Source organism: Electrophorus electricus, chromosome 11 (assembly GCF_041902795.1).
Source record: "Electrophorus electricus isolate QZ-2024a chromosome 11, ASM4190279v1, whole genome shotgun sequence".
NCBI classification, from domain to species: domain Eukaryota; kingdom Metazoa; phylum Chordata; class Actinopteri; order Gymnotiformes; family Gymnotidae; genus Electrophorus; species Electrophorus electricus.
In genome coordinates this window covers 98603-117210 of record NC_137507.1, presented here as the reverse complement: position 1 = coordinate 117210, position 18608 = coordinate 98603, and the positions used below count along the sequence as shown (strand labels likewise).

At 40.3% G+C, this 18608-nt stretch overlaps 2 protein-coding genes across 9 annotated transcripts; one reads left to right on the top strand and one right to left on the bottom strand.

Annotated features, from left to right (window-relative positions):
- Window positions 1-588: 588 nt before the first annotated feature.
- On the top strand, window positions 589-16614 carry cyp2y3 (cytochrome P450, family 2, subfamily Y, polypeptide 3). Of its 7 annotated transcripts, none has more exons than XM_081723819.1 (13): window positions 589-916; window positions 1765-1927; window positions 3037-3186; window positions 3259-3419; window positions 3545-3721; window positions 4256-4397; window positions 4679-4866; window positions 5061-5202; window positions 5628-8551; window positions 9190-9783; window positions 10359-10610; window positions 10766-10832; window positions 16277-16614. In XM_081723819.1, exons 1-9 carry the CDS (start codon window positions 749-751, stop codon window positions 5807-5809), a joined length of 1473 nt encoding a protein of 490 aa, XP_081579945.1. In that variant the 5' UTR covers window positions 589-748; the 3' UTR covers window positions 5810-8551; window positions 9190-9783; window positions 10359-10610; window positions 10766-10832; window positions 16277-16614. The 7 variants fall into 7 exon arrangements, with proteins under 7 accessions (XP_081579945.1, XP_081579944.1, XP_081579948.1 ...); XM_081723818.1 differs by having other exon boundaries at window positions 598-916; window positions 9190-9263; XM_081723822.1 differs by having other exon boundaries at window positions 598-916; window positions 16245-16614.
- LOC113590493 (cyclin-dependent kinase-like 1) lies at window positions 7617-16213 on the bottom strand. Of its 2 annotated transcripts, XM_027030647.3 has the most exons (10): window positions 15278-16213; window positions 13330-13528; window positions 13007-13128; window positions 12210-12282; window positions 11434-11524; window positions 10355-10555; window positions 9173-9255; window positions 8689-8745; window positions 8385-8537; window positions 7617-7863 (listed from the first exon to the last, which is right to left on the bottom strand). In XM_027030647.3, exons 2-10 carry the CDS (start codon window positions 13495-13497, stop codon window positions 7756-7758), a joined length of 1056 nt encoding a protein of 351 aa, XP_026886448.2. In that variant the 5' UTR covers window positions 13498-13528; window positions 15278-16213; the 3' UTR covers window positions 7617-7755. The 2 variants fall into 2 exon arrangements, with proteins under 2 accessions (XP_026886448.2, XP_081579951.1); XM_081723825.1 differs by lacking the exon at window positions 15278-16213 and having other exon boundaries at window positions 13330-14729.
- Window positions 16615-18608: the final 1994 nt, after the last annotated feature.

The following is an 18608-nucleotide window of genomic DNA, read 5'->3' as shown; positions in this document are numbered from 1 at the left end:
GTGTCAACAAGGAAGGATTATAATTACAATTGATTATTTCTAGAAGCTAACATTTCTAGAAGCTAATATTATTTCTAGAAGCTAACATTTTAAAATCTATATTGTTTACTATTTTATTAACAATGTGTCGAATGCAGGGTCCTAGGGAGATAGGGTTAGTAAACGGTATAGCCCCTCCTTCCAAACATCTCCCTGTGTGTGTGTGTGTCTGTGGTCGTTCCTCCGTCCGTATGGCCACACCCTCTCTGTTATTCACACCTGCTCCTTGTTGTGTGCTGTTAGTGTATGAATATATAAGTCTTTTGTTTAAATGTGAATATTGTGATTGTTTGATTCTGCGATAACCTAAGCGCCACGTTGTCTTTTGTGTTTAACAATAAACGTCTTTATATGTCATACGGCTCCTCTTTGCATCCTGCCAAGCCTCCCCGCGTCACACTGTTTAGGTTGTGTAAGCATTATTTCAAACTCTGTATTTGTTTGCCTTCCTATTTGAATACTCCACAGTCCTGTAGCACAGTGTTTTGTTTGTGCTTTATCATGCTCAGTCATGCAGGACAGAGGTGAAGGTGCACCCTGAATAAAGTGGAACTCTGTCCCGTAAACATTCCAACAGAACAGTTCCTCTTCCAACTCCCTCCCAACTACTGATGAAATCCAAACAGCCCTCTGGGAACAACAGTCAGCAAACAAGCAAGGACAAGAATAAGAAGACAAGCTCAGAAAAAGAGACGTTTAAATACCAGTCATGGAAATGTCCAGCACAGTTATTTTGCTGGGTTTGCTGGCCATTCTGCTATTGGTGATCAGACAGAGAAGTAGAGCTTATAAACTTCCTCCAGGACCTCGTGCTCTGCCTCTACTTGGCAATGTCCTCACCCTGGACCACCGTGCCCCATTTAAGACCTTTCTGAAGGTAAAGAAGAAACCATGTGTATTTATGCCTACATGAAATGTATTTTCCAGACGTAGTCACTGGTGACAGGTGAAGTGTATTACAGGGATGTTATTGCAGTAGGACTAGTGCAGGTATGTGCAAATACACAATTAGTCCAAGAAATCAAGTTTAAGTTTGGTTTATTTGTTACATACATAGTCATACACAGTATAACTCGCAGTGAAATCTTTAAATGTATGAAAGCCACTTCTGACATGATGCCAATCAGCAGTCAGTGTAGGGTGACCATATAGGGTGGGACCCTGACACTAGACACACAACACTATCTATACTATGAAATGTATATATAGTTTTTACAATTATTAACATTATTACAATTTTTATTATTAAAACGTGAATTTAGGCATTCAATGTAAGTATGCCAAAAAGTTGATTTAAGCACCTGCTGACGACTTGGGTTAGGGTTAGTTAATGCATGACATCCTAAAAATCACATCAGTCTGGTTTGGGTGTCACACCGAATTCCTGGAGGGCCACAACATTGCACAAGTGGTATGATCTAATGTGGCAGCGCTATGACAGTGCTATGATGGTCCTGTGATGGTGCTGTGATTAGTGCTGTGACTATGCTGTGATAATGCTGTGAGAGCTTCTAACGCAGTGGTTCCTAATGCTTGTCCTCAGTATGCCATGCTCTAAACATTCTGCACTTCTTAATCTCTAACACCTGATTCAGCTCTTCAGGGAATTAGAAAGTCCTTTAGGGGTCAGGAAGTGAACTACCCCTGACCCTGATGCAGGGGTCCTTGAGACTGTTCAGGAGGTTGTGGAGCCTGCTGGTAAAGTGTCCTTATGTCCTTTAACAGTTGAGTAAGATCTACGGGCCTGTCATGACAGTATATTTGGGACCCCAGCGAGTGGTTGTGTTGGTGGGCTATGACACAGTGAAGGAGGCACTCATAGACCAGGCGGATGACTTCATAGGCAGAGCACCAGTTGCTTTTGCTCAGACAGTTTTGAAAGGCTATGGTAAGTCTCATGTCTCTACTCTGTTATGGTAACACTCACTGTCAGGGTAAGACTCATGTCTCTACTCTGTTAGGGTGAGACTCATATCTCTACTTTGTCAGGGTAAGACTCATGTCTCTACTCTATCAGAGTGAGACTCGTGTCACTATTATTATAAGTCTCATGTCTCTACTCTGTTATGGTAACACTCACTGTCAGGGTAAGACTCATGTCTCTACTCTGTCAGAGTGAGACTCATCTCTACTCTGTCAGAGTGAGACTCATGTCAATATTATTATAAGTCTCATATCTCTACTCAAGTTCAAGTTCAAGTTTGGTTTACATAGTCATACACAGTATAACTCACAGTGAAATACTCTGTCAGGGTAAGACTCATGTCTCTATTATGATAAGTCTCATGTCTCTACACTGTAATCATTGTATTCACAGATATAGTATATCTATATTCATAAAGTGATATATTAGCTGTACCTACTCTATAGTTGTATTGGATGAGCTGCCATCCATTTTACAGTCAACTGTAAGGTGTAATCCTTCACTGCTGTTACCACGTCCATACTTTGAAGCCAGCTGGCTGATTGTAATGGAGTCCTATACTCTGAGGTCTGATGTTGGGTAGTCTTCCACAGTTCCATCAAGTTCTTTATGAAGGCTTCTAGAGTCCTCCAGCATTCCAGGGTCCATGTGTGGGACGTTGAATCACAGGCTTTCCTTTATTCAATCCAGGTGCTGCACAGGTTGGTCTGTCTGGTCTTACAGTCTTGAGTGACTGTTTTATCCACCAGTAGCCGGTGTTTGGCTCCTCTAGTGTTCTTCTCAATGCCTTTCTGGGCCTCTCTCATGTATTGAAGCATGTTTACCAAGCAGACTCTGCAGTAACTTTCTGCAGATGTAAGAATGATTAAAATGTTTTAAAAATAGTGTTAAAAGCAGTGTTGCCAAGTGGATGTTAATTAGTTTCCCACATAGGGTCAGACATAGGACCTGCTGTATTAACTAGCTGCTAAATGATGTTCTCAGTCAGGTTAGGTAGCCAAATATTCCAAAAATTACACAGATGATTCAGCAATTAACAGGGTGAATGTTTGAAGCCTCTCTGTCTCTCTCAGGTCTTTTGATCAGTAATGGAGAGCGCTGGCGTCAGCTCCGACGTTTCACTCTCACTACGCTGAGAGATTTTGGGATGGGACGCAAGAGGATGGAGGAGTGGATTCAAGAGGAGAGCAAACACCTTCTGGACTCTTTCAGAGAAACCAGCTGTGAGCAGCTTCATCTGGTTCACTACTGCTTGTTTCATACTTCTGATGTTTAACCATGTCTCCTTCCTGCAGGTGTTCCATTTGACCCCACGTTCCACCTGAGCCGGGCTGTGTCCAACGTGATCTGTGCACTCGTGTTTGGGCAGCGGTTCAGCTATGATGACAGCAACTTCCTTCATCTGCTCAACATCATCTCTGGAGTCTTACGCTTCGCCAGCAGTGGATGGGGACAGGTGAGAGACCAGGACAAGGAGGGGGACCAGTGGGAACCTCATCAGCCATCAGCTCCAGTTCCCAGTCTGAGTTAACCACTGATACACTAGTAAAGCTTAAGTAAACTTGTCCTCTCATCTCACAGTTGTACAATGTCTTCCCACGACTGATCAAACTCCTTCCGGGTTATCACCACTCCTTTATGGAGGAGGTGGAGGAGGTCAGGACCTTTGCTTTGGGCAAAGTCCAAAAGCACATGGAGACACTTGACCCCAGTGACCCCCAAGACTTCATCGACTGTTTCCTTATTCGACTCAAGAAGGTGGGCAAAGCCTCGTGCACAAATGCTACTGCACCAGTCTTTATAGCCACTGACCAGTCACTGTCATTATAGCCACTGACCAGTCACTGTCTTTATACCCACTGACCAGTCACTGTCATTATAGCCACTGACCACTCACTGTCTTTATAACCACTAACCAGTTACTGTCATTATAGCCACTGACCAGTCGCTGTCTTTATAGCCACTGACTGGTCACTGTCTTTATAGCCTCTTTTCTGTGCAATGACTCACTCCTAATCAAATTCACTTTTGTTCACAGACTCACTTGTGTTCAGAAACTCGCCTTTGTTCATTGATTAATTTCTGTTCAGTGTCACTTAAGTTCAGTGAGTCAAGAGATGTAAAAGGTTGATGTAAAAGTTTATGTAAATTTAAATTAATTTTAATTTAAAATGAAATAGATCAGAACTTTTAGAAAATTTTATTTGAAATTTGACTGTTTGTCTTCTGAGTCTAATAAATGTGTGAAGTCTGTACAGACTCTTTAATTTTTATCTTTACTCTCTTTTCTAGGAGAAGGACAGTCCCAGTACGGAGTTCCACTATGATAATATGATAGCGACGATCCTCAATTTGTTCCTGGCTGGAACTGAGACCACCAGCACTACTGTTAGATACACTCTGTTGTTACTGATCAAGTACCCTCAAATACAGGGTAAGGTATCAGTGGGAACCAGGCTTAAATGTGTCTGTGTCAGTGGGAACCAGGCCTGAATGAAGGATAGTTGGATTTCAATATATAATGAAAAAGACTTCAGTTATCTGTTCAGTAATTTTTAAAGAAATACTAGAAAGAAATTAGTCTGTAAAAGTGCCAATAATGTCAGGAATATGCACATGTAAGTTGCTGGAATAGTGTTTACTGAGGTCAAAATATCCTGAGAAATGAGACAATGTGTTATATACCCAAATGTCTTTTTAATCCTGTTTCATTAGAGCACATGCAGGAAGAGATTGACACTGTGATTGGACGAGACAAGTCCCCTTCAATGGAAGACAGGAAGTCCCTCCCCTTCGTTGACGCAGTCATTCATGAGGTTCAGCGCTATGTGGATCTTGTGCCACTTAATGTTCCCCATTATGCCCTGCATGACATCATGTTCAGAGGTTACACCATTCCCAAGGTAAAAGTTATGGTTGATTCTTTCAAAGCACTCAAACAGCATGACTGGCTTTACTAATTATTAACTACCTATCTGCTAATTAATACCTACCCAGTGCAGTCACATACTGTGTCCAACACATTTGTAAGTATACCAAAGAAAACAAAAGCTCCGTGTGTGACCTCCATGTGTGACCTCAAGTGTGATTCCTACAGGACACAGTGATTTTTCCCATGCTGCACTCTGTTCTGCGGGATGAGACACATTGGGAGAGTCCCTGGTCATTCAACCCCACACATTTCCTGGATAAGAATGGCAACTTTAAAAAGAACCCAGCCTTCCTCCCCTTTTCTGCAGGTGAGTCTCTCATTAAGTCCTTAAACAGTCTGATGTATTGCAGAACTCAGAATTGCAGAGTTAATGGTAGAATACTACATTCATGGCATTCATCTGACACTTTTATTCAAAGTGACTTACAATTATGACTGAATGCAATTCAACCAATTGAGGGTTAAGGGTCTTGCTTGTGGACACAACAGTGGCAATTTGTCAGTGGGTGGGCTTGAACTGGCAACAGTGATGTACAAGTACAGAGTGCTTGTGAAACACTACATTCACACAGTGCTAACATACCCTTAAACAGTCTAATGTATACTAGTAAGGCAACCCCCCCCCCCCCCCCGCCCCCAACCTCCCTAGTGACTTGCACCTACTCCCACACACTCCCCAACATACACTTTGCTCTGTTAATTAACAGGGCCCACCTCTGTCCCCTCCTGCAGGTAAGCGCTCATGTGTGGGGGAGTCTCTGGCACGTATGGAGCTCTTTATTTTCATCGTGTCTCTGCTCCAGCATTTCACCTTCAGCACTCCAGGTGGCCCAGACAGCATTGATCCCACTCCTGAAATCAGTGGCTTCGCCAGCCTGCCCCGCAAGTACCAGCTCGTTGCCTCCACCCGCTGACCAAACTCAGTACTGCAGGCTTAATAATGACAAATTACACAATCTACCTGAAAAAATTAAAACATCTACCTGAAATTTAAGCAAACATAAATTGTTAAATATTTTCAGATATTTCTATATGTAAGGTGATAGGAAATATTCTAAATATGTAAACACCCACCTAAAATTAAGTATTAATATATCTTATTTTCATTTAAACTTTGTTTATATATTATATATGAGTCTGATAAATAAGAATGATTATTTAGATAATTCTTATGCTTGGCATGTTTTGAATCTTCATAAGTATACTGTACTACCAGATGTGAGAGGCTGCGTGGAATAGCATTCTGATAGTGATATTACCTTTTGTTATCTGAAATAATCCTGATTAAGACATCAAATCCTACACTTAGCTTTCCATGTGCAAGCCATTATTAGTAAATGTAAAGAGGTTTGTACAAAGCGTTCATGAAGATTAAAGAGGGGCTTGGATCAGAGAGTGTTCAGTGCAGTTGGGTTCACTTGTGTATCTCACACACACACACACGACCTTAAAGTCAGAGCCAGAGAAGCTGAGGCAGTAAGCTGTGGGTATTGGGTTGAACGTGCTGTCCATCCGGCCAGTTCCCTGATGCTCTCACTCTCTCCTACTACATATACATGAGTAGATAGAGAGTTAAGGTATCCCAGTAAAGGTATCCCAGTAGTTAAGTTAAGGTATCCCAGTACAGTTAAGGTATCCCATTACAGTTAAGGTGTCCCTGTACAGTTAAGATGTCTTTTACTGTACAACTGCCAATTCAGGTCATTCGAAAAAGGCAAAAAGTATTCAAGTGTCAGAATATTTTTTTTGCTATACAGTCTTCAGAAAACTTATGCAGTTTCTGTCTAGGTATGATATTAACTTCTTAGAATTCATTACTGTGATTATTTCAACATATTCAGTAAAAAGTGCTTTTTTTACTTTCTGTAAACTGAAAATGAGGAATTCAAGATGTTATTTTATTACTTCACTACAATTAATAATTTAAAAAAAATAAATTTATAAACTGCATCTGATTTTAGGCTTTCATCTCATTTAAATGAAAATAGCAATAGGTGCAATTATTTTAATGATTGATTTTTAATTATCTCTGTTACTGGTTTTAATAATCTCAGTTCATGTCCATAATAGTGTAACATATTACCATTTGAATGGCACGTAAGTGATGAAATTACAGGTCAAGACAAGGAAAAGACACAGAAACATGTAGAAAGACACAGGGTCATTAAAGGGGCAAGTAGCAGATGTAGCATGGGGTGATAAGAACACTGCAGAACATAATAATAATTAATTAATACTAGCATTACTATTGTTGCTGTTATTAGTAGTGGTATTATTAAATAATAATAATAATACTAGCATTCATTATTATTATATGTTTTGGACTATATTATGTTCTGTTATGTAATAATAGCTGTGAACAATGTAAGCATTAGGAAGGGAGGAATATGACCTGTGCCATTTGCAGTGCACCACCACCTGATTAATTTGGCACTACAGATGTGCAAGCTGGGACTTTAAAGGGTCCATTCAGAAATCCCTGGAGAAGCTAAAGATCATAGTGGTTAATAACAAATCAGTTAGGGTCACTAAAGCCTATGCAGATTAATAACGTTCAGTTCATGTCTGCAACATATAGGAAGAATGAATGAGAGTTCTGAAAGACAGGTGAGTATTGTCATATGTTACTTCAAAAATGACACCAGCTAAAGCTTGTTAAAGTTCTACAGCACTGTCACTCTCACAATGTTCCTCATGTCTACATTATGTATACAGATTAGATCTCTCTCTCTCCCTCTCACTCTCTCTCACACACACACACACACACACAATAAAAAAAAAAATCATGCACACACCCATAACTATACATAAAATATTAAGCATCCATGTCGCTGCCGGTTCAGAGGTTTCTTTCTCTCCCTCAGGGTTGGATGTTGGGTAGATGATGGTCATATTTAGGTTTGTGCTTGTTCTTCTGTTCTGCTGCTGGGGAGAGGGTGTTACCAGGAAGCTGAGGCAAATACTGGGCCTGGAATAACAAAATAAAAGTCTTTCTAAATCAAAGCTCAGTGTTATGTCCAGTGAGCTCTGTTCACCCAGCACTATAGCTCATATTCATTTAATATTTTATCATTTGCAAATTAATCAGGTCCATAACAAACATATAGGTTTAGGATTTATATTTTGGTAAGGATTATATTAAAATAAGAAATTTCATGGCTTGAGGGACTATTTTAACATGAATAAGTAGAGGACAGAGGGACATAAGTATGCTAGCATAATGGCTCTTTGAACACATGTGTAGCCTTACACTCCAGTGGTCTACTGTCCAGGAGGCATATCTAACCCTAAACCCTAACCCAGTGGTCTACAGTATAGGAGGGAGATCTAACCCTAAACCCTAACCCAGTGGTCTACAGTACAGGAAGCAGATCTAACCCTAAACCCTAGACCCTAACAGATCTTTGGACCAAAGAAAAACAGCAAAAGCCTCTCCACTGTCCTGAATTCACTTAAAGAGTACAGGACAGTGAAGAGAACGAATCTCACCGCAGGCACTCTGCGCCTGGTGCCTTTATCCTGGCGTCTCCCAGGCCTGTCGGCATCCCGGCCCCACCCTGACCCGCCTTCTTCCTGGAAGAATGGCAGCTCTAACAGTTCCTCACATGACAGTCTTCCAGCTGGGTCCATCACAAGACAGGACTTTATACACACAGGTATGAGCACACGCACGCACACAGTCACACAAACACAAACACATTTTACATATTTTGTACTTCAAATGCATAATGGTCAACAGAACCGAGTAGTGTATTTATGAATACCACACAAACACCACATATATGAAGCTTGCCTTCAATACAGCAATGGCATGTGAGGAAGTCCCACCAAACCTCCTCTCCAGTGGATCCTACAACAAACCCAATTTATTATCAGCTCACCTGTACTTTTGTTTGAGAGAGAGAGTGTGTGTGTGTGTGTGTGTGTGTGTGTGTGTGTGTGTGTGTGTGTGTGTGTGTGTGTGTGTGTGTGTGTGTATTTGTGTGGTGCATGTATGCATCTGTGTTTGTGTGTGTATTTGTGTGTATGTGCATTTGTATGTGTGTGTGTGTGCCCAGTGTGTGAATGTACATATTTGCAGGGGGTCGGGTGAATAAATATCAATGAACATGAATTGTTGTTACAGAAACACTCCGTGTGTGTGGGTGTGTGCATATATGCACATATTTGGCATAATCCTTTGTGTGTGTTTGTATTTTTGTGTATGTGTGTGTGTGTGTGTGTGTGTGTGTGTGTGTGTGTGTGTGTGTGTGTGTGTGTGTGTGCACGCGCATTACCATGGTGTCGGGCTCAGGGATGCTGACTCCACTGAAGAAGACATTGGAACGGAATACCTGCTGGTGTCGAGGGGTCAGGTCACCTACAGAGGTTAAAATTGAGATGTCAAAGACCTCATTAGGCCTTAATATACATACAGAATTAGCTGACCAATAACTTTTGTTAATTTGTTTAAAATGACCTAAACGAATTAATTTAGCAAACTCTAAGATGAAATCCGAGCATTGCGTATGTGGTTACTGACTGTCATAAAATGAGCTAGTATCCTAAACCCTAGCCCTAAAACAAAACCCTAATCCTAGCCCTAACCCCTAACCCTAACCCTAAACCCTAATACTGTATAGGAGGATCACATTGTTTGTCTTGGAACTACACCAGACACAGATTAACCATTAAGAAAACAAAGAAATATTTGATGCTAGCTTTTGTCTTTGATGTAATATTATTATTACAGCAAGCTCTGTGTTGGAGGGATGCATGTGATCATTTCATAGTGCAGTGTTGTTCCTAAATTCCCAGTTTGCTAGTTTTAAAGTTATACATTTAAATAGGAAATAAAGATGCAGAGTTCAGCATTAGTAGAAGAGAACAGCTGCTCCCGTCCTTTATTGTAAGTTAAAGGTAATATGCGTTTGTTGCCTCTGGAGAATGTCTGAACAGTGTCTGAAAAAACACAAAAGTTTTTAAAGGTGATTATATAATCGCCCACCTTTTTTACATATAGTTCTTTGAAGTTTCCACCATTGTGTCCCACTTATTTACCATTGTTGAAATTGATATTCAAATACCTAAACCAATTTGACTTTTTCACAAGATACTGCTCTTAAATTCTTGAGCTGAGGTAAAACCAACGTGACCAAACTAACCAAATTGTCTGTATGAGGAGGATGAAAAACATGCTTACTTTTATACGAGACAGGTGTCTGTAAAATGTTGAGATGTTTAATTTCACCATATCTCTCTCCATCTCTCTCTCTCTCTCTCTCTCTCTCTCGCCATCTCCCACTCCAGCTTACCTTTTACTGTTTTAACAGGGTTAGCCTTGTAAGTCAATCAATTGGTTCTTCAATGTCCCCTTTCACCCAATGCCTTGTTTATTTATCTAAGCCAACGTTCTCTCTCTCTGTCTATCTCTCTCTCTCACTCACACACACACACACACACACACACACACACTGTACCCAGTGTCCTGCGGATGAGGTAGAGCTGATCTACGTCAGACTGTCCAGGCCAGAGGGGATTTCCGTGCAGAAGCTCAGCAAAGACGCAGCCCAGTGCCCAGATGTCCACGGGTGGTCCGTACTGCGTGTCCCCCACCAAAAGCTCTGGGGCCCGGTACCACCGTGTGGCCACATAGTCTGTGTAGTCGTCACCTGGACCAGCTGTCATGCAGATCGTGCACACAGTACATGCAAGTACATACAGTACCAGTCAAAGGTTTGGGCACACCTACTCTATGTTTATTTTTACTATTTTCTACATAAAATTTAAGGAAGGCATTAAACCAGTGAAATAACATGATTATGTGATAAGCAAATATCTTAGATTTTAGATTCTTTAGTAACTATCCTATACTTTGATCTCTTAACCAGCTTCATGAGGCAACCACCTAAGATACTTGTCTTGAAGACATCCTCACATATGCAGAGCACTTGTAAGGTGAGGAACTAAATTTCTAAAAGAAAACTATTTGCTGAGGGTGCATCTAAAATTTTGTATGTGTTTTGAAAATGAATTCATATATAGGCTAAGACCTGTCTCAGAATATTATGCTTAAAATGCCTTTATTACTATTAAAAACATACATATGGACAGATGTGTCCATATCTTTGAGTGGTAGTGTGCATACACACAATACACATACATGCACACATTACAAGGTGATGTGCCCATAATGGACTATGCTTAGCCTATGGTAACAACGCACTGAAACCTTAGAAGGAAGGTAAACAGAGCTCGGGTTGCACTAAGCGCCTGGCCGGGTTTGGGAGTATTAGGGTTAGGGTTCACCCTCAGTAGCTGATTTATGAGAGGTGACACAGGTGGGCAACATAAATAAGTCATTGGCTAAACGGCTCATAAATGCATAGGGAGAATGAGGGAGAACGAGGGAGACAGAGAGACAAGGAAGAGAGAGAGAGAGACACACAAATAGAGAGAGGGATAGAGACAAAAAGAGAGGCAGAGAGAGATGAGATAGACAGAAAGAGATAGAGGGAGAGAGAGAGAAAGAGAGAGAGAGAGAACAAATATGACCTACTGAGGATCCGGGCAAAACCGAAATCACACAGCTTAACAACACCCATCTTGGTCAGCAGGATGTTTTCTGGTTTCACATCCCGATGAATACACTGTTGATGAATACACTGTTGATGAATACACTGACGATGAATGCTGTTGGACACATTTGAGCACATATACACAGGACATCTGTTAGGCTCCTTATTTGCAACAAGTACTAAAGGTTATATGAGATCTGAAAAGAAACAAGCAGATTTTAGAGCTTGCAACAGATTTCAGCTGTGATCAGATTTCAGATGTGAGTTTTTGAAACAAGCACTTAGTTAGTGCTAGAGTTGATCAACACTGAGTAGGGAACTCATTTTTGAACTAAGCACTAATAAAGATTTTTTCAGATAAACGACCAGGGCTGGAGTACATTTACAGCTAATGACATCATACGTGTCTTTACTTCTCCGGAATTAAGAGGTTCCCTGCTGTTTGTTTGTTCTCTGAACATAATATGGACATTTAGTTTGCATATTAATATCTTAATGCAAACAAACTACATTGCAGAAACAGTCCTGGTGGCAGACAGACCAAAACGATCTATGAAAAATGCTTAGTAATGTCCTCTCTTTCACATACACTGTATAGTTGATTAAAAGGAGCTAAAAGTCCAATTCTGCACTTTTGTAGTAGCACTAAAGAGATACATAATGAAGGGTGTTTCTTAAGAATACTGCATGTATGTCTTAACAAAACAAATTCAAATTTACTTATTGGGTTTGGTTTCTAATAAGGGTGGCCACTGACATTGTGTTTGTGACAGAAGTTGATGGCTTGAAGAGTCTGCCAGATGATGCTCCTGAGCTGAGCTTCCGGTACTCTGCGGGACACAGAAAACAAAAATCCAAGAGGAGGAAGGGTGTATGACTAGAAAGCGTTACAGATTCCTTTCTGTTCTCTTATTTTTTAAAAGGTGTGTGTGGTGCTAGAATGGAAAAAACATGGATGCAGCAACATAGCACCCCTTTCCCTTAGCAACAGGCACCTCTGTTTTCAAGGACAGATTCGGTCACTGTGAGAAAACAGCTGGCGTTCAGACAGATGTAGTCAGGCAGCCACTGGCTTTATTGAGCATACAAATTAATCAAGTAACAGGATCAGCTAAAACCACCTTTAACCACACAAAGGGTGGACTTTTCTGAAATCAAAAGCTGAGTTGAACTAAAGACTGATTTCTGGTGCACAAGCTCCGTGTTACTAACAAATAATCAAGATTTTCTGAGCAATATTATTTTAAATTATATCTGGACAAAGTCCCTGAAAATAGATCTAGAGATTTCACAGAGTAGAAGATGTGAGTGTAGTGGGTCCCTTAAATAAGCATTTAGTTTACTGGTAATGTTTTGTGTAATATTTTGGGAACTTTCTTATTAAATACATGGAAAGTTCCAAGAAAGCTGCCAAATGAAAAGGACATAGAATGCAAGTGTGTTTTTTTCATGTAGATCCATCAGGTTATTCATCATAAATCCATGTATCAACCATAAGAGGAAACCACTGGTTAAATAAATGAGGAGATAAATCTGAAGTGAAGAAAGCCTGACCCTCTTGGGTGCTTTTCCACTTCATTGAGGACAGTCTGCTCACAGAACTCAAACACCAGGTGCAGTCTCCTCTTCCTCCTGAACACCTCAAGTAGGTTGACCAGGTTCACATGCTTCAGCTGCTACAGGGTTCAATCAGATTCACAATTAAAGCTGTAGATCCTGTCAGGATGGCTCAATTTGTGAATAATAAAGTCCAGGAAAGCTATTTAAAAAAAAGAGAGAGAGAGAGAGAGAGAGAGACAGAGAGAGAGAGAGAGAGACAGAGACAGAGACAGACAGAGAGAGAGACAGAGAGAGACCTTCAGAGCTTCTGTCTTTACCTTCAACATTCTGATCTCCCTCAGTGCTATCTTCTTGATGACTGGGTCATCCTCAGATTCCACAAACTTCTTGATGGCCACTATCTGACCTGTGTCTCTGTTGCGGCATTTAAACACCACTCCATAGGAGCCTTCTCCTATCTTAGCCAACTTCTCATACTTTTCCATTGTAGGGATAACAAACTTGGGCTCATGAACGCTAAAAAAGACCAACACAAGGCTGCATTACTCTATTCAAAAACAATAATGAATCATTGCCGGTGTATAGTCTGTAGGCCAAGGTAGTTTCATAAAGTGGCTTGGAATAGATTTTTATAACACTAACGAGAGATACATATTACATCGATAGCTACTTTTATCATCCATCCTTCATTATCCCTATGAAGTAGGCAGCATGTGTCCAGATGGGATTTCTAAAATCCCTAAAATGTCCAGATTTTGCTTTCCTGCTATGTTGGTCATGATGATCACATTGATTATGTGCCGTTGTTTGTTATTGCTTTGACTATTCTTCATAAGTCCCACTTGCTCACACGTCACAATCAGTTAGACTAATCGCTGTACACATCGCGTAAACATTTTTTGTATAGAGAATAAAGATGACCTCTCTAATCTAACCCTGTCGAATAATGTTGACCTCCCTTATAGCACTACCTGTCGCACACACACCATAGCAACGCGTCTAGCAACACGTTATCTACTTCTGGTCCACTCACTGCACTTAACATATCAGAGAATGATTATACCCTATACACCCTAATTGATAAATATGTCATACAAAATAAAAGCAAAATATATGTATACTTTATAGACTTTAAAAGGCATTTCCATTCCATTCCAGGCACCAGTAACACAATGTACACAGGAAATAGGTGTGGAATAAAAACTGGCCATAAACGAATTTTCTCTCAGGAACGTGGAGTGAGACAAGGCTGCTGCCTAAGCCCATCGCTTTTTAATATCTATATTAATGAATTGTCAGAAATACTTCTTCATATATCTCACATGCCACAATCAGTTAAATATCCTTTGTGTGTGTGTGTGTGTGTGTGTGTGTGTGTGTGTGTGTGTGTGTGTGTGTGTGTGTGTGTGTGTGCTTAGGTGTGTGTAGCTGCTTCACACTAGTGTATGGTCAGAAAAGATACATAAAGTTTAACTTCTATATGATCTTTTGTGTGGCACCTTAACAAGGCCTAAACATGCCTAATCACAGAGCTGATAGTGATGCTCTGAGGGGTGGCTCATCTTTTTTGCAATGTTCATTTTGTCCCTATGATCACATGACACCACTTAACCTCCAATTAAATTACTTTTTAAGCATGTAAATCTTAATTTCTAAATAGTAATTAAAAACCAATATCAAAGAATTATAGATTTGAAGTGTCCATGAAGTGTATTGAAATCTGTATTATCTGTATAGACTTTATGACCATGGGGGAATTTATATATATATATATATATATATATATATATATATATATATATATATATATATATATATATATATATATATATATATATATATAAAATTTATATATTCTTTTTTTCCCCCCCGTGTTATCTTTTTTAAAAATGTATATTATATGTGAGGAACACCTCAAGCAGAGTAATAAGATTATCTGACTAGGATCTGATGGCACCGTCCTGTAAGTAAGGCTAATTGGCTGCCTAAATAAATAGTCCTAAATACACCTGTCACCCTAACGATGGGATTGATCCGTTACTTCACACAGCTGGGCGTTTCTCTCAACACTGAACAAAAACGTCCAATACATGCTTGGAGAGGAAAACGCACATGGACGTGGAGCGCAATGTCAGAATGTATTTAAGCCTACAGGCTACTGGATCATGACGCTAAATGAAATAAAATTCCCTAAAAGAGCATTTACCTAGCTGCATTTGGGGGGGAAATAGAAACTATTTATTCAGAGTCTTCAGTTTTACTTACCCTCAAAAAAACTTTGAAGCGCCGTAAATCTTCTAAATTATTATTATTCCCAAAGTCGCATACAAGGACTCCTTAACACCTTCCGCACAGCGTGAAACTACATTTACGGCGTTTCTCGCTTCGTTGGTTTAAGTGAACAGATCATTTATGTCTGAGTATTATTCAGGAGTCTGAGATACGGCACGCAAAGAGCACGTATGTTACTAAGCGTTTGTTGTCGTTGTATGTGCTTTCTTCTTGATGAACGTTCTTTCCTCGGAGATTTTACCTTGGCAAGAATAGCCAGGTATGTTAAGATCGAGCTAGATCTGTTTAATAGCCATTTATCAGCTGCGCCTTCATTTGTAAATGTTACCTGGTTGTGTGATGTAGACTAATCGCTGTATACATCACGTAAACATTTTTTGTAAAGAGAATAAAGTCGACCTCTCTAATCTAACCCTAACCTGTCGAATAAAGTCGACCTCTCTAATCTAACCCTGTCGAATAAAGTCTACCTTCCTTATAGTACTACCTGTCGCACACGCACCATAGCAACGCGTCTAGCAACAAGTTATCTACTTCCGGTCCACTCACCACCCTCAACACGTCAGAGAAAGATACCCCATACACCCTTATTGATAAATATGTCGTACAAAATAAAAGCAAAATATTTGCATACTTTATAGACTTTAAAAGGCATTTGATTCCATTCCATTCCAGGCACCAATGTTTATTTAAAAAATATAGGAAGTGATGTAGGGGGTAAAACATGATCTCCATAAGACAATGTACAGAGGAAATAGGTGTGGAATAAAAACTGGCCATTTACGAATTTCCTCTCAGGAATGTGGAGTGAGACAAGGCTGCTGCCTAAGCCCATCGCATTTTAATATCTATATTAATGAATTGTCAAAAATAATAGAAGAATCTACAGCTCCTGAATTCACTCTGTATGACTAAGTGATTCAATTCTTGCTCTACACAGACAACCTGGTTCTTCTGTCCCCAACTGCACAGGGTCTACAACAGAACCTGGACCTGCTGGAGCAGTACTGACAGACTTGGACCCTGGACCTGCTGGAGCAGTACTGACAGACCTGGACCCTGGACCTGCTGGAGCAGTACTGACAGACCTGGACCTGCTGGAGCAGTACTGACAGACCCGGACCCTGGCAGTGAACCTAAAATGTCTAATGTTGTGATATTTCAGAAAGGATGCAGATCTCACGAATCAAAACACACATTTACATTTGGTACGAACAATACTGAACATTCAAATAATTACAATTATTTAGGGATCTAAATGAGTTCTGGACATTTGAACTTCACAGTGAATAAACTGGAAGGAAAAGCAAGCAGGGCTTTTTATGGCATAACCCATGTCAGTAGAAATTACAATGAATATTTGCTAAAAATATTTGAATCTGTACTTGAACCGATTGCCCTGTATGGCTGAGAGGTGTTGGGCCGCTTACAAATCAGGAACTCAACAAATGGGACAAACAACCAATTGATATCCTGCATGCAGAGTTCTATAAAACTAGTTTAAAGGTGCACAGGAAAACTAAAAATGATACATGCAGGGCAGAATTAGGCAAATATCCATTAATAATAAAGATACAAAAAGGGCAAACAAAGTCTGGGCACATAATTTATAACACATTTACAACACATTTATAATACAGCAACTCCCATTCATATTCTAAAACTCTGCAGTACCAAGAGTTGAGCAAAGAGAACAGTCCCCTCACTCACACACTAACACACACTAAAGCTACACTAGCACTACACTAACACACTGGAAATCTGTCCCTGACAGGGTTAGGGTTAACCTTGACTCCCATCTGCCCACTTCTACTGGCATGCACCTGGTCCTCCACGCAATCCTATAATAATCCTCCACCAGCTCCTGGTACTTTGTCCTCTTCCATCTGATTCTCCCAAGGCCCCTTTGACTCTAATAAGATGATGACTGGCCTCAGCAAGGCCTGGATAATGGTCCAGTTTGATTGTCATCATCCAGTCTTTGGTGTGGAAAGTAACCTAACAGAGCTGTTCTTGGCTCTTTTCTTAGGCTGCTCTCCCTCCTTGACAAACTCAAGTTTCCTGATGGTACTGTGGGTGTTTCTGATGACCTCAGTGATGGACTTAAAGACCTGGTCACATCTTCGGTGATAATGTTCCTTACCAGAGCCTTGGAGCAGTAGTCCAAGATGAATCCCTACTTCGTTTAACGCTAACCCTAACCTTAACCCTAACTCTAACCCTAACCATAATGCTAACTTGGATTAACCCTAACTCTCACCCTAACATAACCCTGATACAAGATTTGCCCATACCTTGGGTTAACAATGACCCTAACCCTACCTTGGGTTAACCCTGACCCTAACCCTACATTGGGTTAACAATGATCCTAACCCTATCTTGGTTTAATCCTGACCCTAACCCTACCTTGGGTTAACCTGGAGCCTAACCCTACCTTGGGTTAACAATGACCCTAACCCTACCTTGGAGCACAGGGGTCATGCAGGTGTTCTGCTAAAATAATATTGTGCAAGTCTTGGTTCTTTAAAATATTATAATATTGTACTATAAAGTGACATTGCTGCATGTGATGGTACAGTTAAACACTCTTGGTTACAACATTGTGGATTTGACATTACATTATATTACATAGATTAATTTTACTACCTGAATGAAAAAGCCAACATACAAGTTTGTAACATGAACTGGTGAATACTTGCATTTTGGATTAACCAATGTCTTTTTTATTATTACTGTGCTTTTTCCCAGCATGGAATTTTATGTATGTAGTAACAGGTCCAACCTTTTAGTTCAGTTTTACATAAAATTACATATACCACTAAGCACAAGACTTACTTTTAAAACATTTTTTTTATCCATCTAAAGGTCATTTTGGTGTCACTGCAAGCACAAGTGGTCCCTTGTTCTGACTCACATGCAGAGCAGCAGTGGTGATTTATAATGTCTTTGTCCCCACACTACTGTGAAAGTGTTTTTGCTACACAGTCATTCTACTCTCCTGTTTCTGGAAGTGCTCCTTTTTTCACAGTCCTGGCTGCTGAGCCCAGTGTTTGAGTCCTCTTGCACACAGGTGTCCCAGTCATCTGCTGGTGTGAAGGAGCCTGCAGGTCTGTGGTCCATACCCACAGACACAAATGTTGAACTGGCTGTTGGCCCAGTACTGCAGACCTTACTACCACATGTACAAGGACTGCCTCAGAGCTGAAGCTAGCTGTGGCTATGGTTTCAAAACACAACTGGCTAATATCTTATGTAGAGAATCAGATTTGTTTCTTCTGGGATTACTCCTAAATATAAACACCAC